General features: G+C 41.2%; 1 protein-coding gene across 1 annotated transcript in view; it reads right to left on the bottom strand.

Moving 5' to 3' along the window:
• Positions 1 to 20900, bottom strand: part of spo11 (SPO11 initiator of meiotic double stranded breaks) — a 51112-nt gene extending 30212 nt beyond the window's left edge. Inside the window, exons 1-6 of the mRNA XM_063031665.1 lie at positions 20770 to 20900; positions 12308 to 12421; positions 10637 to 10725; positions 2258 to 2324; positions 1692 to 1800; positions 1094 to 1180 (exon numbers count right to left, since the gene is read on the bottom strand). Coding sequence (XP_062887735.1) covers positions 1094 to 1180; positions 1692 to 1800; positions 2258 to 2324; positions 10637 to 10725; positions 12308 to 12421; positions 20770 to 20900 — 597 coding nt within the window. The remainder of the gene's footprint in view (positions 1 to 1093; positions 1181 to 1691; positions 1801 to 2257; positions 2325 to 10636; positions 10726 to 12307; positions 12422 to 20769) is intronic.
• Positions 20901 to 25779: the final 4879 nt, after the last annotated feature.

The following is a 25779-nucleotide window of genomic DNA, read 5'->3' as shown; positions in this document are numbered from 1 at the left end:
AAAAACAAATCCAAATAGGATAAATTTTACACACGAGGAATTCTGCAGATGCTGGAAATTCAAGCAACACACATCGGCCTGAAACGTTGACTGTACCTCTTCCTAGAGATGCTGCCTGGCCTGCTGCGTTCACCAGCAACTTTGATGTGTGTTGCTAGGATAAATCTTATAATCAGTGTGATACTTGTGGCTAGATTTACAGTGGTTAGATTTATAAGTACTTTTGCAAGGGTACTTATTATAAATCCTTAAGGCATTTGAATTAATTTCACTAGAAGAAATCAATGATCCCTTATTCTTTTTGATTTTAGTATGGATTCAGCACCAGAACAGTATTGGGGAGAGGACACCTGCAAGAGGTGTATGGTAAAGTTAAGAAAAACCTAATATTTAGGATTATCTTGGAGAAGGCTGGAAAAGAAATACAAAATCTCTCTTCAGTAGGGTATGGCAAAATACAAGCTTGGGAATCTCTATTCCTTTCTTTGGCTTCATATCTCATAGTAGAACCCCAATGTTGAGAAGACCATTTGGTTCATTGAGTTCAATCCAGTTCTCAGGATATTGCCATTGGTCGGATTCCCCCAGTTATTTCTCTGTAAAACATCCCATGTGCATCAACTCCTACCCCTACAGGTCTCCTGCTGTGTACACCTGAGGCAATTTTACAGTAGCTAATTAACTACCAGGTGCTGTGGGAGGTGGGAAAATTTGTGTGCTCACAGGGAGAATATGCTATACAGAGAACAGGATGAACTCCAGGTTCCTGCAGCTGTGCAGTCTTAAAATCACTGAAATGATTTCCATATCCATCACATGTTCCTGTGCAAGACAACACTTACTACAGTAAAAAAAAAGCTGCTTAATTAGTTATTGTTTAATTGATGTATAATAATCTCTAAAACTTTATGAGAAAGTGTCTGTAAACAGGAAACATAACTGCACGGAACTACATGAATAAAAAGTAATGGATTGCTTCCTAATCATCATTTTTTAATATTGGTTCACAGATTTATTCTTCTCTAATTCAAATCTTTGCTAATAGAAGCTTAAAGACTAATTTAGGAACCTCTACAGTAAACCTGGTACATACATTAGAACTGCAAGCACAGTTCACTCTGCTGCCATCTTCCTCAGTGTAGCATAGATCACCCGCAATGCAGCCTTTCGAGGTAGAGAGCTCAAAGAGAGAAATCAAATGTTTTATAAAATAAATAATTACATAGATTTTGCATTTCAATACCTAATGAGCAATGTGTGTCGATAATAATTATAGCATAAAATATTCACATGAAAAATCCCCAATATATTCAAAACTTTCTTCTTCTTGCTAAAACTGTGATTTAATTAGCTGAGCGAAAATTACTAGTCATTACTTTATAACGCTTAGTTAGCATTCTGTAGTCTGGAAATCAATACTGACAATTAAAAAGGCTGTTTAAATAAAATTCAGTAACTCCATTACAGCTCTTAATAGCTGTCTTACGTATTTCCTCGGCAATTTGCATTAGAGACATTCAGATTTCCATCTGTATGGCACAACGTTGGCCATTCCTTGAGGAAGTTGCATTATTTTCAATCAAATAAGAACATTTTTAGTCTATGGCTTGTCTTTGTTAAAAACATACTTCAACTATTTCTTTATTTTTAAGTACAAATTATCATTTAGATTGTGTGTACTAGGCACTTACAACATGAAGGCTTCTGCGTGGGACTTTCAGCATGCAGCATACATCATTGATAATACCATCAAGAATAACTTGCGAACCGAACAACTGTGTATCATTGTAGTATAGGTCCCTGAAATAAAAATGACCATTATCATTTATTCATTGTTATTAAGTTAAAATCCTGCAATTTTCTATCTAACAGCATTGTGAAACCATGTTCACTACATGAATTGTTCTAGATTAATAAAGCAATTTAACACAATCTTCTCAATGTAACTTGAAACTCTATCCTTGATTATATCACTCAAAAATAATACAAAATCAAAGTAAATGAATACGTGATCAAATTGCTGGATGACAACATTGAACCCACTTACTATAAAAGGGCACAGCAGGATATTGGTTTCATAGATGTGACTTACCAAGTGATGGTGATACAGGTGCTCAATTTCTATTCTTCTCTCATTGCTTATTTACAGCAAAGTATGACAATTAATTTCTTAATAAAAATGACAGGCAGTACAGATACTTGCTGTTCCTCCATCACATCTACAGTACATTACCATATTATCTTAACATTCTTTCACCTTTTAGTTGCGTAAGTATTGCTCTGCACCAACTTGTAGATCATCGTCAAGGTCCTCAGTATCAGAGCTGCAAGGAAAATAGTTGTTACTAGAAGTAATTTTTGCTTTCATAACTCCTTCATTTCATCCTCTGTTATGCAGTAACGTAAAAAGTTCCATATCCAGCACGCAATACATAAATACTGTTCAACCTCAACTGTCTTTAAATGAAGACCGTTTAGACCACGTTTCTGAGTAGCTTGACCTGGCAAAAGAATATCTGGAATCTTTGAATTGTGCATGTTTGATGGCATATGAAATCAAATATAAATAATAATGCACATATAGCAAAATATTCCTAAGCAGCTTGCACAGATGCAGTGATTGAATGTACTGTATATGAAACAAAAATGGGATGGATAGATGATGCTGCAGTGTGGAGACATGTAGTTCTTATGATGGACAAGATCATTTCAAATTCCCTTTATTGAATCGAGTAAGAAGCTGAATTTGCAAATGGTTACATTCAGCCTGAGAGACTAATCAGGGAGGCAAACTGAGTTGGTGTTAAGATCGTTGCAAGACATCGGCATTGTTCTCAATTTAGCTGGAAAAAAGATGTGGCTAATTCTGAACTGGTTATCAATCAAGTAATTTCATGGCAACAAGAAAAAAATGGATGGAGAGGTAAAGCTAGGAAATACAGTGTAACATGGCTAATTGGGTCATTGGTTAATCAGAGCAGCCGTCTATTTGGGACAACTCTTAAAAAACAAAAACTAAATCTAGAAAATGGCCAGGATTCCTTTTGTTTATTCTGAACACTATACCACTGAAATGGGGCAGGAGACTGTTGCCAAAACAGTTTCTAACTAGCATCGGTTAGGTGCACTTGCGTGGCTGTTAGACACTACACCGTGCTTAGAGTAACCAGTTTTTAAATAGCATCAGTTGCGCGTTCAAAAGGCAGTGATTTTTGTCACTGATAGTTAGTGAGAAATAAGCAATAAGACAATTCGGAACTGTTTTGCTCACTACGGTTTCAAGCATTCAGGCTTGAAGATGCCAGAAACAGTCGGAATTAAAAATAAAACGATTTCACTACTTCAACAGGTCAGACATTATGAAGAACTTGAAAGTATCTTTAATGTTATGATGAAAATTAAAATTTTGAGGATGCAATCATCTAAAAATTGTATGAATGCAGTCCATTACCTGCGCTAGGTATATTCTGTTCATTTATAGTCAATCATGAGAACACAGCAGACGAATTCCTCCGTTGATAACTATTAAGACTCAAGAACTTTTGAGTCCCGATGAAGGGTCATGGCCCAAGACATCAACCGAACATAAGAACATAAGAAATAGGAGCAGGAGTAGGCCATCCAGCCCACCGAGCCTGCCCTGCCATTCAATAAGACCATGGCTGATCTGTCCGTAAACTCAGCTCCATCTACTTGCCTTTTCCCCATAACCCTTAATTCCCTTACTATGTAAAAACCTATCTAACTGTTTCTTAAATATATTTAGTGAGGAAGCCTCAACTACTACACCTGGGCAGAGAATTCCACAGATTAACCACTCTCTGGGAAAAACAGTTTCTCCTCATCTCCACCCTAAATCTTCTCCCCCGAATCTTGAGGCAATGTCCCCTAGTTCTAGTCTCACCTACCAATGGAAACCACTTTCCTACTTCTATCTCATCTTTCCCTTTCAAAATTTTGTATGTTTCTATAAGATCCCCCTCATTCTTCTGAACTCCAGAGAGTATAGTCCCAGCTGACTCAATCTCTCCTCATAGTTTAACCCCTTCATCCCTGGAATCAACCTAGTAAACTTCCTTTGCATTGCCTCCAAAGCCAGTATATCCTTCCTCAAGTACGGAGACCAGAACTGCACACAGTACTCCAGGTGCGGCCTCACCAGTACCCTGTATAGTTGCAGCATGACCTCCCTGGTCTTGAATTTAATCCCTCTAGCAATGAAGGCCAACATTCCATTTGCCTTCTTAATAACCTGTTGTACCTGCAAACCAACTTTTTGCAATTCACGAACCAGCACTCCCAAGTCTAAAACAGTAGGCTGCAATCTTTCACCATTTAAATAATAATCTGCTCTTCTATTATTCCTTCCAAAGTGGATGATCTCACATTTACCAACATTGTATTCCATCTGCCAGACCTTGGCCCACTCGCTTAACCTATCTATATCCCCCTGCAGACTCTCCACATCCTCTGTACAATTTGCTTTTCCACTCAGTTTAGTGTCATCAGCAAATTTTGCTACGCTACACTCAGTCCCCTCTTCCAAATCATTAATGTAAATGGTAAACAGCTATGGGCCCAGCACCGACCCCTGCGGCACCCCACTCACCACAGATTGCCAACTGGAGGAACACCCATTTATACCAACTCTCTGCCTTCTATCGGTTAACCAATCCACTATCCATGCCAATGCACTTCCTCAGACTCCATGCATCCGTATCTTATTTATAAGTCTTTTGTGTGGCACCTCATCGAACGTCTTCTAGAAATCCAGATATACGACATCCACCTGTTCCCCTCTATCCACTGCACTCATTATGTCCTCAAAGAACTCCAGTAAGTTTGTCAAACAGGACCTGCCCTTTCTGAATCCATGCTGCGTCTGTCTAACTGAACCACTCCTTTCTAAATGTTTCGCTATTTCTTCCTTAATGACAGCTTCAAGCATTTTCCCGACTACAGACATTAAGCTAGCTGGCCAACAGTTGCCCGTCTTTTGCCTACATTCTTCTTAAAAAAAAAGTGCCATGACATTTGCTGTCTTCCAGTCTGCCGGGACCTGCCAAGAGTCTACAGAGTTTTGACAAATGATTACCGACGCATCTACTATAACCTCCGCCAATTCCTTCAGCACCTTGGGATGCATCCCATCAGAACTGGAGACTTATCTATCTTCAGGCCCTCTAGTTTGCTCATCACTATCTCTTTAGTAACTGATCTAGGTCCTCACCTCCCACTTCATCCATAACATCCTTCTTTGGCATATTAGACATGTCTTCCACCATGAAGCCTAACACAAAATAGTCGTTCAATCCTCAGCCATTTCCTTATCACCCAATATCAATTTTCCCTTCTCGTCTTCCAGGGGACCTACGTTGGCTTTAGCCACCCTTTTCCACTTTATATATTTATAAAAACTTTTGCTATCTGTTTTTATATTTTGTGCTAATTTTTCTTTCATACTCCATCTTCCCTTTCCTTAGTTCTTGTTTAGTTGTTCTCTGTTGCTTTCTAAAGTTTTCCCAATCCACCAGTCTCCCACTACTCTTTGCGACTTTGTACACGAGCTTTTAATTTGATACTATCTTTTATTTTCTTAGTTAACCAAGGCTGGCTCTCCCCACACTTACTGTCCTTACTTTCGACTGAAATATACTTTTGTTGAGCACTGTGAAAAATCTCTTTGAAAGTATTCCACTGTTCCTCAAATGTCCTACCGAATAGCCTGTGCTTCCAATCCACATTAACCAAATCCTCCCTTATCCCGTTGTAGTCTCCCTTGTTCAAGCATAATACACTAGTTTTAGATCTAACTATTTCATTTTCCATCTGAATGTGAAATTCAATCATACTATGATCACTCTTTCCAAGAGGATCCCTGACTACAAGATCGTTAATCTTACCTGTCACACTGCACAGGACTAGATCTAAGAAAGTATTTTCCCTTGTAGGTTCACTAACATGCTGCTCAAGAAGCCATCACGGATGCATTCTATGAAGTCCTCCTCAAGAATTCCTTGACCAACCTGATTCACCAAATCTATGTGGAAGTTAAAATCCCCCATGACAACTGCCGTTCTGTTCTTACAAGCCTCAGTTATTTCTTGGTTAATCGCCTCTGCCACTGCAATATTTTTATTAGGTGGATTAGGTGGCCTATAGACCAGGAGTCCCCAATCTTTTTTGCACTGCAGACCGGTTTATTATTGACAATATTCTTGCGGACCGGCCGACCCCGGGGCAGGAGGGGTGGGTAGGGTTGCCAACGGACAAGAGTAGCAGTCAAATATGTTGTGTTTACCCCGAGAAAGACTACAATGACCATGAAGCCTTGCGCGGGCACCTGTGTGCACATGCGTGTACGTGCCGATGTTTTTTCTACAAATCGTTTTTGGCAATTCTGTTCGGGGGGGGTGTTAATCACGACCAGAATATAGGTGATAAGTGGCTAATACACTCAATTTTGTTTCTAAAAGGGTTTATCTAACGAATTTAATATTAACACACTGCGCATATTTTCCTCGCATGAATATAGTGATAAGTCAATTATCGGGGAGGACAGGGGAGCTTGAAGTAAGTGTTGAATGAGCTTCCAGTAGAAGTGGTAGAGGTAGGTTCGATATTATCAATTAAAGAAAAATTGGACAGGTATATGAACAGGAAAGGAATGGAGGGTTATGGGCTGAGTGCAGGTCAGTGGGACTAGGTGAGAGCAGCGTTCGGCACGGACTAGAAGGGCAGAGATGGCCTGTTTCCATGCTGTAATTGTTATATGGTTATATGTCAATAGCATCATAACATTTTAAGTAATGTTTGGATATTAAACATACAGCACATATGGGCTTGTTTCTCTGCAACAGGATGGTCCTATCGAGGGGTGATGGGAGACAGCGAAACTCGAAGGGGATTCCTTGTGTCCAGTCTATTCTGTAATTTAGTTTTTGTTGCATTCATTGCAGAGATGGAAATGGAAGCAACGTTTTCAGTGCTTTCGTGGTTATCTCAGGATATTTAGCCTTGACTTTGATCCAGAATGCCGGCAGAGCTGTTACGTCAAACATACTTTTCAGCCCGCCGTTAGTCGCAAGCTCGAGGAGTTGATCTCCTTCCTGCGCTGACATGGACAATGCGCGGGTAATGACCTCACGTGCGTTCAAGCTCAACAGAGGGCGTGACAGGGAATGAGGAAAGGTGCACCTGACTCATATCGCCAGATCCTATCGTTTCCTCGCAGCCCGGTAGCACATGCTTTGCGGCCCGGTGATTGGGGACCGCTGCTATAGACAACACCCACCAGTGATTTTTTTCCCTTTACTGTTCTTAATCTCTACCCAGATGGACTCAACATTCTGCTCCATAGATCTTATATCGTCTCTCACATTCACCCTGATCTCATCCTTAATCAAGAGCGTCACCCCACCTCTTCTGCCTTCCTGCCCATCTTTCTGTATTACCTGATACCCTTGGATATTTAATTCCCAGTCATCTCCACCTTGCAACCAGGTTTCTGTAATGGCCACTAAATCATATGCCTTGGTACTGATCTGTGCCGCAAGTTCACTAACCTTGTTTCTAATACTATGGGCATTTAGATAATGTGCCCTTAAACTCATTGTCCTTTTAGTATCCAGTGACCTATGTGATTTTTGCTTTTTAATTTTATGCACCTACTCTTACTTTTTTGCTCATTAACTCTAGCTTCGGTCTCTGCAACTGCTTACTCTTTTCAACAGATGCTGCCTGGCCTGCTGAGTTCCTCCAACATTTTGTGTGTATTACTTTGATTTCCAGCAACTGCAGATATTCTCCTGATTAGGAACTAATATACAGTTTTATTGTACCACAGAGGTATTAGCAATGTTCTCATTTGTTCTGTATTTCTTTTAAATACATAAATTGTTACTCAGTTAAATAACAGTTTTGTCTTTTTTTAATACCTTTTAACTATTTCCCTGAAACTTCGGCTAATTAGGGCAGCTGCTTAATTGGACCAAAATGTACTGGTTCTGATGTGTCCTAATTAACTGGAATCCACTCTATAGATAAAATAAGTTAGCATGGGTGGGCCACTTAACACCTCATGTCTTCTTCAATACCTTTATATTCAATTCCACATCAATAAATTCTAAAATTATTTTAACTGTTCTAATTACTACCCGCAACTTCTGCAAATCATGCACTCGGGCAAACCCTTTGCATGTCAGTGCTTTTTAATCTCTTGTCATTTAGATAATATGCTTCATATTTTTAAAATTTACTGACAAAATGAACAATTTCATGTTTTCCATACAATGCTGTTTGCCAGAACTTCGCCACAGCTTAATTGATCCTTTGTAGCTTTTTGATATAGGAGTTTGAGTTACCAATGAGAATTTGGAACACAAAATAAGGAATTCATTTTTAATGATGATTTTATGCGCACTGCATGATCCTACCAAAAAACTGACTTTGTGTTTTCTGTTGATAGTTGTTGAAAATCCTGTTTGTTTACATGTCAAAAAATGTTTCGCAAGTGCAGGTATCTGTCATCTGTCTATATGTTTGGAAGGACCTGTGTTGTGTTAGCAGCAGTAAAATCATTGCAAATATTAAAAACCCAGTAGAAATTAGACAAATTTCTCCCACCTTCTCTATCTCGTTTAATACATTCTTCAAAGTACTGTTTCATTTGTGCTTTTAGGTAAAGGCTAGGACTAGATGGAGCAATAATGCCCTTAATTCTGCAACCAAAATACATTGCTAAGTCAGTTCTGAATAATAGAAAAAGTTAGGCTACTAGGTCAGTAAAACCAGAAATCAGCAAAAAGTCAACTACAAGCAAAGAGGTGAAAACATCTTCGGAAAATATTTGTACACTTGTAAACTGCTAATAGTCTGAATTATTACAGTGGTGTTAAGAAGTTTTTGAACCCTGTTGAACTTTTTCTATTTCTGCATAAATATGACCTAAAATGTGATCAGATCTTCATGTGTCCTAAAACTAAATAAAGAGAACCCAATTAAATAAATAGCACAAAACATTATACTTGTTCATTTATTTATTAAGAAAAATAATCCAATATTACATATATTTGTTGGAAAAAGTATGTGAACCCCTGGGTTAATGCCTTCTAAAAAAGCTATTGAAGTCAGGTGTTCCAACCAATGAGATGAGGTAGGAGGTGTAGGTTGTAGAGGTGCCTCTACTCTTCTCAAGAAAGATTTGTTTATGTACACCATGCTTCCATCGAAATCACTCTCAAGGGACCTTAGAATTGTAGAGATGCAGGAAGCCGGAAAAGGCTACAAAAGCATTTCTAAAGATCCGAGTATTCATCAGTCTACAGTAAGAGAAATTGTCTGCAAATAGAGAAACTCAGTACTGTTGCTACTGTCCTTAGGAGTGATGATCCTGCAAAGATCAAACCAAGAGCACAACGTGCAATGCTGAAGGAGGTGAAAAGGGACTCAAGGATAACAGCAAAAGACTTGCAGAAATCTCTGGAACTTGCTAAATTCTCTGTTCATGTGTCCACTATAAGAGAAACACTGAACAAGACTGGTGTTCATAGAAGGACATCATGGAGGAAACCACTGCTCTCTAAAAAAGGACATTGCTGCAGTCTCAAGTTTGCAAAAGACCAGCTGTATGTTCTACAATGCTTTTGGGACAATGTTCTGTGGACAGATGAGACTAAAGTTGAACTTTTTGGCAGAAATGCACATTGCTATGCTTGGAGGAGAAAGGGCACTGCACACCAACACTAAAAACGGTCATCCCAACCGTGAAGCATGGTGGAAGGAGCATCATAATTTGGGGCTGCTTTGCTGCCTCAGGGTCTGGACACCTTGCAGTCATTGAGGGAACAATGAATTCAAAATCGCATCAAGACATTTTACAGGAAAATGTCAGGATAGCATTCCATCACCTGAAACTTAATAGAATTAGGATAATACAACAAGACAACAATCCGAAAGACAAGAGTAAATCAACAACAGAATGGTTTAAAAAGAAGAAAACTAATGTTTTGGAATGGCTGAGTCAAAGTCCCGACCTTAATCCTATAGAAATGTTGTGGAAGGACTTGAAGCAAGCAGCTCATGCAAGGAGCCCTTCAACACCCAGAGATGAAGCAGTTTTGTAAGGAGGAATGGTCCAGAATTCCTCCAAGCCGATGTGCAGGAAAAGTTATTGGAAATGTTTGGTTGATTGAAGTTATTGCTGCACCGGGGCGGGTGGGGTGGGGTGGGGGGGGGATCACATCAATTACTGAAAGCAAAGGTTCACATACCATTTCCAACAAATACATGTAATATTGGATCATTTCTCTCAATAGATAAATGAACAAGTATGATGATTTTGTGCTATTTATTTGATTGGGTTCTCTTTATCTAGTTTTAGGACTTGCATAAAGATGTGATCACATTTTAGGTCATATTTATGCAGAAATAGAGACGATTCTACAGGGTTCACAAACTTTCTCGCACCACTGTATATCTAAAACATGAAGTGTCAGTAACTATCGGTTTGTTAAGTAATATTTCCTATTGAATAATTTTGCATTTAATCAGTAGATATTTTACATATCAAATATACAATTAAGCATACAATAAATGATACATTTGTCTGGCAGCAATCACTAAAATAATACCTTACCGAACCTGCGGACAGATTTGGAACATTCACACTTCACTTTGCTCACAGTGCAATCAGATACCATCTGTAAACCAACGTTGCCATCAAACCTGTCAATACAGAAAATGTTAGCTTTTACTTCCTATTGCTATTAGTACATCACAGAAACAGGCCATTCAGCCCATTGATGCCTGTGCGGGCCACAATGCCAAATTAAACTAAACTTAATTGCCTGTACGTGATCCACCACCACTCCTGGCAATATGCTCCAAGCACCTACCACCTCGGTGTAAAAAAATACTTACCCTACACATCTTCTTCAACTTTCCACCTTTTAACAACAATATTTCTATTGCCTTGATAATACAAAAATTGAATTTTGCATTGATTCTAATTCTAAAGAAAAATTTGTTCACAAAGCATATACTGAAAAAAAATCACATCCTTTTTGAATGTCCTTTAGTACAAATGTAATACCCTGGTTTAAGATCAAGCCTTATTTTATTAACTCAGTTAGCTGTGGGTATTTTATTTTCTGCAGATTTTCTCAAAATACAATAAGTGTTCCTTCAATCACATTATACAATTGAGTATTTCATTTCTGCTGTCTAAAATAAAAATTCAGTTGATTGATAAGTTAGGCTTGTTAAATTAGACAATAGGATTTCTCTTGGGAACATTCTAGAGAGAGCATGGGAAAAGGTGGAAAAAGAATGCGGGGGGGGAGTTTTTTTCCCCCCAAGATAGAGCTCAGGATTTCAAGGAGAAGAATGGAAATGGTCAACGAAGATCAGAGAAGAACATGGTGAAACGTGCACAGAACCCGTTTGGAAGGACAGATACTGATGTTGGGAAATCCCCATGCAGACAATGATCTCATGGAGAATGTACAGATATCTTTTAGTTAGCTAGTTAGCACACTACATTGAAGAAAATTCAACGTTTTTTTCCTCGGATGTTGCATGAATATTTGTTTCCCGGGACAGGTTCTTCAGTGCAAAACTGTTTCATGTTGTGAGTAAACAAAGTGAAGTAAATCAAAGTCAGATTTAATATCACTGGCATATGTCATGAAATTTGTTAACTTTACTGCAGCAGTACAATACATGAGAAAAAAAAGAAAAAACGGAGTTACATTAAGTTGACTGAGTTACATTAAACAATGAACTCCAACGATTACGTGCACAATATAGACTATTATTTACATACATGATGGGCCTTTTCTTTACTTTGTATTATATAGTATTGTTTTTGTTATAGTTTAAAATTTTTTGTCAATATATTTTCGATCTAAGTTTATACTGGTGTGAGTTAAATTATTGCTTCCTGGCAAACGATAAATGCGCATGGGTATGTCAGCGTTAATACAGTAACTCCTTTGTTTTCCCATAGAAGGAACACTCAAACTTTTATGTTTGTGTATACCCCAAATCATATTTACCTTAGATGTGTTTATTTAATGGAAATAATCTCTTTCATTGTTATTCCCATACATTATCAAGTTATGTTGCTGTTTGGCTGAGTTCACAGTAATAGCTAACTCATTAGCAGCCCTCGGTGAGAGTGTTATGCAAACATTGTGATTTTTGGACTAACAAAAGACCATGTGACTTGCTTTGCAAGATTAGTAGGACACTTGAATTTTTCTGAGGTGCATTGTACTACAATCACATGAATATGGTATAAACATACCTAATATTTTCCCAGGATGATCTTCTATCAAAAGTGATAACTGGAGCCTCTCCATTTGCAAGATATGCCAATGTCTCCTGGATAATATTTTCAATTGCTTTAAGAACATCAGAACTGAAAGAATTAACATTTAAAAAATGTTATTCAAGGTGGTGACATACTTAAATTACACCACCAGGAATGAAAATGTGTACTGTTAAATAATGCATTAAGAATTATTTTATGACATTTTTTACACAGTTGAGTATTCCATGATTGTTTGACATTTAATTTAGAAATCAAATATCTAGTTACAACTTGGTTAGGGGAACAGATAAGAGGTTCTGAGGATGAGAACAAGATTCCCAGATGGTATGTTGCCTATTGCATGCCAGAGTCAGGAACATCTCAAACTGAGTCTAAAGCATTCTTAAGTGGGAGGGTGAGCAGCCAGACCCTGTGTTTCATTCGGTAGGAAAGATGACAAGTTCCTGCAAAGTGTGTTCAGGGAGCTGGTGCTAAGTTAAAGAATAGGACATCCAAGGTTGTAAACTCAGGATTGCTATCCATGTCCCATGCTAGTGAGGCCAGAAGTAGGAAGATAATGCAGTTTAACACTTGGCTAAGGAGATGGTGCAGGAGGGAGGGCTTTAAATTTTTGGATCATTGGGCTCTCTTGCAGGAAAGGTGAGACTTGTACAGAAGCAATGGTTTATAACTGAAGTGGAGGGGAACTAATATAATTGCAGAAAGATTTGCTAGTGCTGCACCAGGAAGTTTATAGTAGAGTTGCAGGGGTATGGGAACCAGAGCAGATAGTGGAGTAGTTGCAGAAAAAGATGTTGTTAAGCTTACATATAAAGAGTTTTGTTGGAAAAGCAGATGAGCTTAGAGCATGGATCAACATGTGAAATTACAACATTAGTGAGACTTGCTTGCTGGAGGGGCAGGACTGGTAGCTCAATGCTTTGGGGTCCAATTGTCTTAGACGTGACAGAATGGGAGGGACAGAAAGGGGGGAGAGGTGACATTACTAGGGAAAATGTCACGGTAGTGCTCAAATAGGACAGATTGGAGAGCTTTCTACTGAGACTATATGGATGGAACTGACGAATAAGAAAGGAATGATCATGTTAATGGAATTTTATAGACCACCCATGTATGGGGAGCATGAGGTGCCCAGGGAGGCATAACACCTCTGTTGAGAACCAGAAGGTTCAACTTCATTCACCCCAATGCAATGACCTTTCCTCTTTAAAAATTATCTTGCACAGGTCTTGTCAATGTTCAATACAACAACCTACAGACCACCCAATAGTCAGTGGGATCTAGAGGAACAAGTTTGTAGAGAGATCACACACTCACACACTTTGGTTAAAAAAAAACGTAAGGTTGAAATAGTTGGTAGTTTTAACTTTCTACATATTGACTAAATCTCCCATACTATAAAAGGAATGGATGGGATAGTGTTTGTTAAATGTGTTCAGGAAAATTTCTGTAATTAATATATAGATGACCCAACTAGAGAGAGTGTGATGCTTCATCCTATTAGGGAATGAAACAGGGCAGGTGACAGAAGCGTGTGTAGGGGAACACTTTTCATCTCGTGATCATAATACCTTTAGTTTCAAAATAATTATAGAATGTAAGTCCGGTCCTTGGGCTGAGATTCAAAATTGGAGAAAGGCCAGTTTTGATAGTATCAGAAAGGATCTGGCAAAAATGGATTGAGACAAGTTATTTTCTGACAAAGGTGTGCTTGGTAAATAGAAGGCATTCAGAAATGAAATTATATGAGAACAGAGTTTGTATGTTCCTTCAAAATAAAAAGCAAGGATAACAGGTTTAGGGAATCTTGGTTTTCAAGAGATATTGAGGCCCTGGTTAAGGAGGAGGAGCAGGACAAAAGAAACAGAAACAGGTGGAGGCTATCTGGCCTGTCAAGTCTGCACCGCCATTCAATAAAGTCATAAAATCATGGCTGACCCAGACTCATCTCCACCTGCCTGACTTTTCCCCATAACCCTTAAATACCCTACTATGCAAAAATCTATCCAGTATTGTCTTAAATATATTTACTGAGATAGCCTCCACTGCTTCATTGGGCAGTGAACTCCACAGAATCACGGCTCTTTGGGAAAAGTAGTTCCTCCTCATCTCCGTCCTAAGCTTACTCCCTTGAATCTTTAGGCTATGTCCCCTAGCTCTAATCTTGCCTACCAGTGGAAACAACTTTCCTGCCCCTATCTTCTCTACCCCTTTCATAATTTTATATATTTCTATCAGATCTCCTCTCATCCTTCTGAATTCCAGTGAGTACAGTCCCAGGTGACTCAATCTCTCCTCATAGTCTAACCCCCTCATCTCTGGAATCAACCTGGTGAACCTCCCCTGCACCGCCTACTAAGCTAGTATATCCTGCCTCAAGCAAGGAGACCAGAACTACACACAGAACTCCAGATGCAGCCTCATACAGGCAGGAAGGAACAAATGAGTTACTTGAGTATAAGAAATGCAAAAGAACACTTAAGAAGGAAATCAGAAGAGTTAAAAGAAGGTATGTGGTTGCTCTGAGAGACAAGGTGAAGGAGAATCCCAAGGACCTCTACAGACACATTGAGAGCAAAAGGATAGCAAGGGATGAAACTGGTCATCTGGAAAATCAGCATGGTCATCTCTTAATGAACCTGAACGATAGGGGAGATTTTAAACAGATTTTTTATATCTGCATATCAGAATCAGGTTTATTATCACTAGCATGTGACGAGAAATTTGTTAACCTAGCAGCAGCAGTTCAATGCAATATATAATCTAGCAGAGAAAAAAATAAAATAAAAATAATAATAAAGTAACTCAATTATGTACATTGAATAATTTAAAAACGTGCAAAAACAGAAATACTGTATATTTTTTAAAAAGTGAGGTAGTCTCCAAAGATTCAATGTCCATTTAGGAATTGGATGGCAGAGGGAGAGAAGCTGTTCCTGAATCGCTGAGTGTGTGCCTTCAGACTTCTGTACCTCCTACCTGATGGTAACAGTGAGAAAAGGGCATGCCCTGGGTGCTGGAGGCCCTTAATAATAGACACTGCCTTTCTGAGACACGACTCCTTAAAGATGTCTTGGGTACTTTGTAGGCTAGTACACAAGATGGAGCTGACTAGATTTATAACCTTCTGCAGCTTCTTTCGGTCCTGTGCAGTAGCCCCTGCATCACTGTCTGCCTTCTTTATAACTACATCGATATGTTGGGACCAGGTTAGATCCTCAGAGGTCTTGACACCCAGGAACTTGAAGCTGTGCACTCTCTCTACTTCTGATCCCTCTATAAGGATTGCTATGTGTTCCTTCATCTTACCCTTCCTGAAGTGCACAATCAGCTCTTTCGTCTTACTGATGTTGAGTGCCAGGTTGTTACCATGGCACCATTCCACTAGTTGGCATATCTCACTCCTGTACACCCTTGCGTCACCACCTGAGATTCTACCAACAATGGTTGCATTGTCAGCAAATTTATAGATGGTATTTGAGCTATGCCTAGCCACACAGTCATGTGTATATAGAGAGTAGAACAGTGGGCTAAGCATACATCCCTGAGGTGCACCAGTATTAATCTTCAGTGAGGAGGAGATAATATCACCAATCCACACAGATTGTGGTCTTCCAGTTAGGAAGTCGAGGATCCAATTGCAGAGGGAGGTACAGAGGCCCAGGTTCTACAACTTCTCAATCAGGATTGTGGGAATGATGGTATTAAATGCTGATGATCAGCATCCTGACGTAGGTGCTTGTGTTGTCCGTGTGCAGAGCCATTGAGATTGCGTCTGCCGTTGACCTACTGTGGCAAAAGGCAAATTGCAATGGGTCCAGGTCCTTGCTGAAGCAGGAGTTCAGTCTAGTCATAACCAGCCTCTCAAAACATTTCACCACTGTCGATGTGAGTGCTACTGGGCGATAGTCCTTAAAGACAGCCCACATTATTCTTCTTAGGCACCAGTATAATTATTGCCTTTTTGAAGAAAGTGGGAACTTCCACTTGAAAATGTCCTTGAATGCTCCTGCTAGTTGGTTGGCACAGGTTTTCAGAGCCTTACTAGGTACTCCATCGGGACCTTCTGCCTTACAAGGGTTCACTCTCTTTAAAGAGCCTAACATTGGCCTCTGAGATGGAGATCACAGGGTCGTCAGGTGCAGCAGGGATCTTCACAGCTGTAGTTATGTTCTCCCTTTCAAAGCGTGCATAGAAGGCATTGAGTTCATCTGGTAGTGAAGCATCGCTGCCATTCATGCTATTGGGTTTCGCTTTGTAGAAAGTAATGTCTTGCAGACCCTGTGCAGAGTTGCCATGCATTCGATGTCGCCTCCAACCTTGTTCAAAATTGTCCCTTTGCCCTTGAAGTAGCCCTCCGCAATCATACCTGGTTTTCTGGTACAGGCCTGGGTTGCCAGACTTGAATGCCACAGATCTAGCCTTCAGCAGATGACCTATCTCATATACTCAGGACAGACACAGAATTTATAGAAGTGAGGCAAAACAGCTGTGAGGTCATGGATCCTTCTTGGGGCAAATTAGGGTGGATAAATCCCTAGGGCCTGGTAAGGGCCCTTGGACCTTGTGCAGAAATTGCAGAAGCCCAAGTAGAGATACTTAAAACATCCTAAACAGATGAGGTGCAGAAGAACTGAAGGTTATCTAATGTTTTTCCCATTGTTTAAGAAAGGCTCTCAGAATAACCTGGGAAAATTTTGGCCAGTAAGCCTGATGTCTGTAGTGGGTAAGTTATTAGAAGGTATTCCAATAACTGGACTGGATATATAAGTATCTGGACAGACAGGGACCGATTAGGAATAGTCAACATAGCTTTGTGCATGGCAAGTTGCATTTAACCAATCTTATAGAGTTTTTCAAGGAAGTTACCAGGAAAGTTGATAAAGGAAAGGCAGTGAATGCTTTCTACATGTACTTTAGCAAGGCCTTTGACAAGGTCCCTCATGGGGGGTTGGTCAAGAAGGTTCAGTCACTTGCCATCCAGGTTGAGGTAATAAAATTAGACAATAGCTTCACGAGAAAAGGCAGACAGTGGTAGTAAATGGTTGCCTCAATGACTGGAGGACTGTGACTAGTGGTGTATGCAGGGATAGGTGCTGAGTTCGTCGTTGTTTGTCATCTATATCAACAATCTGGATGATAATGTGCTAAACTGGATCGGCAAATACTTCATGCGATCACACCAAGATTGGTTGTGTAGTGGATAGCGAGGAAGACTATCAAAGTTTGCAGCTGGATCTGGACTAGCTGGAAAAATGGGATGAATAATGGCAGACTGAATTTAATTCAGACAAGTGTGAGGTGTTAATACTTTGGAAGAACTAACTAGGGTAGGACTTGTACGGTGAATTGTAGAGCACTGTGGAGCGAAGTAGCAGAGAGACCTGGGAATACAGATCCATAATTCCTTGAAAGTGGCACCACAGGTAGATAGGGTTATTACAAGAGCTTTTGACACATTGCCCTTTATAAATCAAAGTACTGAGTATAGGAGTTGGGATGTTATGTTGAAGTTGTATAAAACGTTGGTGAGGCCTAATTTGAAGCATTGTGTCTGTTCTGGTCATTTTTCTACACGAAAGGTGTAAGATTGGAAGAGTACAGAGAAAATTTACAAAGCTGTTGCCAGGACTTGAGGACCTCAGTTATAGGGAAAGGTTGAATAGTTAGGGTTTTATTCCCTACAGTGTGGGAGAATAAGGTGAGATTTGACGGAAGTTTTCAAAATTATGAGGGGTATATATAGTATAAATGCAAGAGGCTGTCTCCACTGAGGTTGGGTGAAGCTACAATTAAAGGTCATGGGTTTAAGAATGAAGGATGAAATGCTGAAGGGGAACATGACAGGGAAAACCTCAGAGTGTGAGTGTGGAACAAGCCGCCAGTGGAAGTGGGGGATGAGGGTTCAATTTCAACATTTCACAGGAATTTGTAATGGTACATGGTCAGGAGGGGTATGGAGTGCTATGGTCCATGTGCAGGTCAATAGGACTAGAAAAAATAATATTTCAGCATGGATGAAATGGTCTGAGGGTTTGTTTCTGTGCTGTAGTGTGCTATGGCTCTATAACCGCTTGAAGTAACAGTGGTCAAAGTTGGTATAGGATGAAGAATTAATGTGACATATAAATGAAGTTCAGAACACATTCGCCGACAGCCATAGAACATGCAGCATTGGCCTCCTTAACTCTTTGCTTCCCACCATCCAGGGATTCAAATAGGACACCCCCTACCCCACGCGCCCCCCCCCAAACTAGGAGAAATTCACTTGTCATTAACAATGTGCTATCTGATTCACAATGGAGAAACTAAACTTCTACAGATGTACAGTAGGGAGCATTCCAACTGGTTGCATTTTCATCTGCTATGGAGGCGCCAATGCATAGGATCAGAAAAAGCAGCAAATGGATTGTACACTCAGCCAGCTCCCAGCTGAATCATGGGTTTTAGTCTCACCACAATCAAGGCCATCATAAAAATATGATACCTCAAGAAGGCGGAATACATCATTCAGGACCCTCACTATTTGGCACATGCCCTCTTCTCATTCTGTCATTACTATCATTGAGATAGAAGAACAGGAGCCTCAAGACATACACTCAAGGGTTTAGGGAGAGCTGCTTCTCCTCTGGCAGATTTCTGAATGGCCCATAAACACTACCTCATTATTTTGTTTTATTTTTGTATTATTTACTTAGTTTTATGTGTTCTTGTAATTCATAGTAGGCTGCTGTGGGTTTATTGCATTCACTTTCCAGAAGTGGCTGCGTGACTTTGGCTTCACTAGAAGAGAGATCAAGTCAACCAGCAGGGCTGTAGCTGAGGCAGCAGAGAAAGGATCAGCATGGGTGTGGACCAAGTATGTCCAGAGGGGCAGATAGTCAGACAGTGTATACATCTTTTGCAAACCCTTCAGTAGTTGCATATACACCTGAAGAGCAGACTATCTGTTGGATGGAAGTGACCAACAACTCTGATAGAGGCAGATGCCAAGTTTTTAAGCTCACCAGTGGGAGGTGGTGCTTTAGCACTGCTGGCCCACCACCTCGAGGGAGTCTTGATCTTAAGCGGGCCGAAACTCCTGAAGACAGGTGACAGATCAACTGATGATCCCACTGGTGATAGCACAGGACAGTTAACATCTTAGTCCGCGTGTATTTTTTAACTCTGTTCTTCTAATTTATTGTACTTTTTATGTATTACACAGTACTGTTGTCACAAAACAACAAATTTCCCAACATATGTCAGTGATAATAAATCCAGTTTTGATTCTGAAATGCTAACTGAGTGATCACCTTGCTGAACAGCTCTGCTCAGTCTGCAAAGGATACCCTGAGCTGCTAGTGGCCTGTTTCTTTAATTCTCCATTCCAATTTGATTCTGACCTCTTGGTCTTTCAATTCCTGCACAATTCTAATGAACCTCAATCTAAATTCAAGGTTAGAGCATCTCATTTTCTGATTAGGGAAATTACAACCTTCAAAACTCAACAATGAATTCAACAGTTCCAGTTAATGACTTGCAATTTGAGTCAGAATTGACTGGTTCCAATCTAATTTTTTTTTCTCCTGCCACCAGTGATAACTGATCTGCCAAGCTTTTCCAGAATCCTCTCTTATTTTAGATTTCCTGCAACTGCTGGACTAGATCTCTGTTCTAATCACAAACAAGAGAAAATCTGCACATGCTGGAAATCTGAACAACGCACACAAAATGCAGGAGGAACTCAGCAGGCCAGGCAACATCTATGGAAAAGAGTAAACAGTCGACGTTCTGTCCTGATGAAGGGTCTCCTTCCGAAACTTCGACTGTTTACTCTTTCCATAGATGCTGCCTGGCCTGCTGAGCTCGTCCAGCATTTTGTGTTTGTCTCTGTTCTAATGATTACTTTTCTATTGAGTCCCCTAAACTCCTCCTTCGATTTTCACTTCTCTGCTTATGATAAACTTGGTGATGTAGTGGCATCAGCACCGGTCTTGAGTCATATGGGAGGCAGGGTTTAAGGATCGGCATAACATTGTGGCCCGAAGGGCCTGTACTATTCTATGTTGTATGCAAGGTGTCCGTTCAAATCCGGCCGGTTCCTCGCACGCTTTCCATCCATGCTGGGTAGAGCGTCGAGCTAACAACTCGACCTCGTTAAAAAAAAGGCAGATAAAAGCTAAGGAAATAGCAAAATAAAAAGCCACCCGACGTACTAGGGTAGGTACAACATCAACTTATGATATTTGTGAATTTTACTTGTCTGTGAACTCAGACAACCAACACACCCAGCGTCCCGTCAGTAGACCAGTGCACACCACCACCCACAACAGCCATCCTCTCGACAACCCGGCGTCTAACACCGAGCACTCGATCTCCTCGATAGCCTGGTACCCACCAGCCCGACCTCAACATCCAGGACCCGCCGCTCCCTCCCCTCGACAGCCCCGCACCTGTCCAGCGGTTCGACTCGCACTAGCTGTTGCCCCGAGTCCCGCGGCTCCGAGCCTCCCCGCCGACGCCGCCGGAGAACCGCACGGAGCCGCTCCATGGGCAGCAGCTCGCGGTCTCCGCCCAGCGCCATCGCGCGAGCTGGGCATGCGCGCTCTCGAGGCGCGAGGCGACGCCCGGCCCGGCCGAGGTGGCGGGGTTCGTGACCCATGCGGACACGGGAGAACGGGGAGGGAGGGGCAAAGCGGATGGGGGCTGTTTGTTGAGGAATGGAGGTGGCTGGGTGGGGTAATGGGGCAAAGAGATAGGGCCTATGGTGGAGGGGGCGTATTGGAGCTGGGGTGAGAGGGTGGTGGGGTAAAAGGAAAGTGAATGGGAGAGGATGGGGCAGAAGGGTATGGGATCAAAATTATGGCATAGTGGGACGGGGAGAGAGGCAGGTGTGTGGGCCAGCACTGACAGAAACCTTAGCCAAGATTTCTGGAAATCTGCCCTCTTGATAGATCGACTGGCCAGTAAGCCTCTGTGGAGAGAGAAACGGGAGCGTGGAGACCTCTGTCTCCATTACTTCAGTGCCCGTGTTGGGCTGAATGTCATAGTCATACTTTATTGATCCCGGAGAAATTGGTTTTCGTTACAGTTGCACCATAAATAATAAATAATAATAGAACCATAAATAGTTAAATAGTAGTATGTAAATTACACCAGTAAATTATGAAATAAGGCCAGGACCAGCCTATTGGCTCAGGGTGTCTGACCCTCCAAGTAAGGAGCTGTAAAGTTTGATGGCCACAGGCAGGAATGACTTCCTATGACGCTCTGTGCTGCATCTCGGTGGAATGAGTCTCTGGCTGAATGTACTCCTGTGCCCACCCAGTACATTATGTAGTGGATGAGTGACATTGACCAAGATGGCATGCAACTTAGACAGCATTCTCTTTTCAGACACCACCATGAGAGAGTCCAGTTCCATCCCCACAACATCACTGGCCTTACGAATGAGTTTGTTGATTCTGTTGGTGTCTGCTCCCCTCAGCCTGCTGCCCCAGCACACAACAGCAAACATGATAGCGCTGGCCACCACAGACTCGTAAAACATCCTCAGCATCGTCCAGCAGATGTTAAAGGACCTCAGTCTCCTCAGGAAATAGAGATGACTCTGACCCTTCTTGTAAACAGCCTCAGTGTTCTTTGACCAGTCCAGTTTATTGCCAATTCGTATCCCCAGGTATTTGTAATCCTCCATCGCTTGTGTCTTGGCTCTGTATTCTACATCCTGTAGAAATACATTGAAATAAACCTGTGTTAACCCAGCCGCTCTCCTTTGATGCTCTAACAAATTCAACAGAGTACAGAGAACCAACAAATCAGCCTTTCCATTACTATCCAAACCTTCTTGCAATACATCTAGACTGGGGCTCACAGAGTAGGATGGAAGTGAAATTGACACTGGGTTTCAGTCCCGAGAACTGGGATCAATGGTGAGCCTGGCTCTGGATCCCTGACTCCAGGAGTGAGATCGATAAAGAGCCTGACGCCAAGCCTTTGTCTGCAACAATGGGACTTGACACTGGGTTCCAAAAATGTCACTGATAGCCTGAGATCAGACCTTGGTGTTATGGTTAATAACAAGCAAGCGATTAAAGGAAATTGCTTTATTGCAAAAGAATTTGAGTAAAAGGCTAGACATTTCTTCCTCCAGATATGTGATTTTAACTTTCAGAAGGAGAGCTGAATATTTATCCAAAGGATTCATGGTTATGGGGCAAGAACAGGAAGATGGAGTCCAGCAGAGAGCTGTAACCTTACTGTGATTGCTGTTCCAGCACAAACTCCACCCATCCTATGTTTCCAATCTCAAACTCCTGTTTCACTACTCAATCCTCTCTGTTCTCCCTCATGCTGCTCCTCACAATCTTCTGAAGACCATAAGACATAGGAGCAGAATTAGGCCATTCAGCTCATCGAGTCTGCTCCACCATTCCATCATCCCCACGCATTCTTCTAAATTGTAGTGAGTACAGGCCCAAAGCTGCCAAATGCTCCTCATATGTTAACCCCTCCATTCCTGGAATCTTCCTTGTGAATTTCCTTGATTATGGGGAGCAAGGACATGGCAGACCAAATGAATAATTACTTTAGTTCTGTCTTCACTAAGGAGGACATAAATAATCTTCCGAAAATAGTAGGGGACAGAGGGTCCAGTGAGATGGAGGAACTGAGGGAAATACATGTTAGTTGGGAAGTGGTGTTAGGTAAATTGAAGGGACTAAAGGCAGATAAATCCCCCGGGCCAGATGGTGTGCATCCCAGAGTGCTTAAGGAAGTACCCCAAGAAATAGTGGATGCATTAGTGATAATTTTTCAAAACTCTTTAGATTCTGGACTTGTTCCTGAGGATTGAAGGGTGGCTAATGTAACCCCATTTTTTAAAAAAGGAGGGAGAGAGAAACCGGGGAATTATAGACTGGTTAGCCTAACATCAGTGGTGGGGAAACTGCTAGAGTCAATTATCAAAGATGTGATAACAGCACATTTGGAAAGCAGTGAAATCATCGGACAAAGTCAGCATGGATTTGTGAAAGGAAAATCATGTCTGACGAATCTCATAGAATTTTTAGAGGATGTAACTAGTAGAGTGGATAGGGGAGAACCAGTGGATGTGGTATATTTGGATTTTCAAAAGGCTTTTGACAAGGTCCCACACAGGAGATTAGTGTGCAGACTTAAAGCACACGGTATTGGGGGTAAGGTATTGATGTGGATAGAGACTTGGTTGGCAGACAGGAAGCAAAGAGTGGGAATAAACGGAACCTTTTCAGAATGGCAGGCAGTGACTAGTGGGGTACCACAAGCCTCAGTGCTGGGACTCCAGTTGTTTACAATATATATTAATGACCTGGATGAGGGAATTAAATGCAGCATCTCCAAGTTTGCAGATGACACGAAGCTGGGCGGCAGTGTTAGCTGTGAGGAGGATGCTAAGAGGATGCAGGGTGACTTGGATAGGTTAGGCGAATGGGCAAATTCACGGCAGATGCAATTTAATGTGGATAAATGTGAGGTTTGGTGGCAAAAACAGGAAAACAGATTATTATCTGAATGGTGGCCGATTAGGAAAAGGGGAGGTGCAACGAGACCTGGGTGTCATTATACAACAGTCATTGAAAGTGGGCATGCAGGTACAGCAGGTGGTGAAAAAGGCGAATGGTATGCTGGCATTTATAGCAAGAGGATTCGAGTACAGGAGCAGGGAGGTACTACTGCAGTTGTACAAGGCCTTGGTGAGACCACACCTGGAGTATTGTGTGCAGTTTTGGTCCCCTAATCTGAGGAAAGACATCCTTGCCATAGAGGGAGTACAAAGAAGGTTCACCAGTTTGATTCCTGGGATGGCAGGACTTTCATATGATGAAAGACTGGATGAACTAGGCTTATACTCATTGGAATTTAGAAGATTGAGGGGGTATCTTATTGAAACGTATAAAATCCTAAAGGGATTGGACAGGCTAGATGCAGGAAGATTGTCCCGATGTTGGGGAAGTCCAGAACAAGGGGTCACAGTTTGAGGATAAAGGGGAAGCCTTTTAGGACCGAGATTAGGAAAAACTTCTTCACACAGAGAGTGGTGAATCTGTGGAATTCTCTGCCACAGGAAACAGTTGAGGCCAGTTCATTGGCTATATTTAAGAGGGAGTTGGATATGGCCCTTGTGGCTAAAGGGATCAGGGGTATGGAGGGAAGGCTGGTACAGGGTTCTGAGTTGGATGATCAGCCATGATCATACTGACTGGCGGTGCAGGCTCAAAGGGCCGAATGGCCTAGTCCTGCACCTATTTTCTATGTTTCTATGTTTCCTCTGGACTCTCTCCAATAACAACACATCTTTTCTGAGATCTGGGGCCCAGAATGTTGACAATACTCCAAGTGAGGCCTGACTAGTGTCTTATAAAGCCTCAGCATTATCTCCTTGCTTTTATATTCTATTCCCCTTGAAATAAATGCCAGCATTGCATTTGCCTTCTTTACCACAGACTCAACCTATGAATTAACCTTACACGAGGACTCCTAAGTTCCTCTGCACCTCTGATATTTGAACCTTCTCCCCATTTATATAATAGTATTCACTACTGTTTCTTTCATCAAAATGCATTTCCCAACACTCTAATCCAACTGTCAATTTTTTGCCCATTCTTCCAATTTGTCTAAGTCCTGCTGCAATCCCAATGCTTCCTCAGCACTACCGATCCCTCCACCTATCTTTCTATCATCTGCAAACTTTGCCAACAACATTCCCACCACCTAAGTAATGCTGAGAGTTAGTGGACAAAGACAGTTGTATGCAATCAAATTTTGCTGCCGGAGAAAAGTGAGGTGGCTGGTGTATGTAAATTTGAAACAGACCTTTTTATATCTAGCCTATTAATACTCAATGTTGCCAGTTTTTCTGCATCCCTTACTGAGATCTACATTGTGCATGGACGTGCTTTCTTTTATCCCCAGCTGGTTATCTGAAAGTTCTAAGATTAACAAAAGAAAAAGCTCATTTTATACCACAATAGGTAAAAAGAAAAGGACTTAGGGAAATATTTGCTCACACATGGAGTAAACTCCATTTCAGGTGATCTTGTCTGCTGTTACCATGTAATTGCATTGCTGCTCCAGGTTAGATAGGGCACGGGAAACATTCTTTGGGACCTTGTTCAGTGGAGCCTGGAACAGAAGGGATTTAGATTTTATTCCAATCAGAGTCAGAATGAATTCAGCTTAGAGAGGCTCATGTCAGGATTGTAAACAGAGGACTTGTTGCCCTTGTCCTGATGCCTTGTATTTACTGAATCGATCATGAATTGTTACACTCAGTAACTTCATTTTGCAGATCAGGTACTGTATTACAATGTCAACTTATAAACCTTCAGTTCAGGGGATAACCTCTATGCCAAGCACACACATAGCTAAACCTATCCATCTCCTCTAATACATGGATTAGATCTGGAATTGCAAAGCAGGAC

This window comes from Mobula hypostoma, chromosome 2 (genome assembly GCF_963921235.1).
Source record: "Mobula hypostoma chromosome 2, sMobHyp1.1, whole genome shotgun sequence".
Taxonomy (NCBI): domain Eukaryota; kingdom Metazoa; phylum Chordata; class Chondrichthyes; order Myliobatiformes; family Myliobatidae; genus Mobula; species Mobula hypostoma.
Note: the sequence above shows the minus strand (reverse complement) of the source record. Positions and strands in the feature narration are given on the sequence as shown.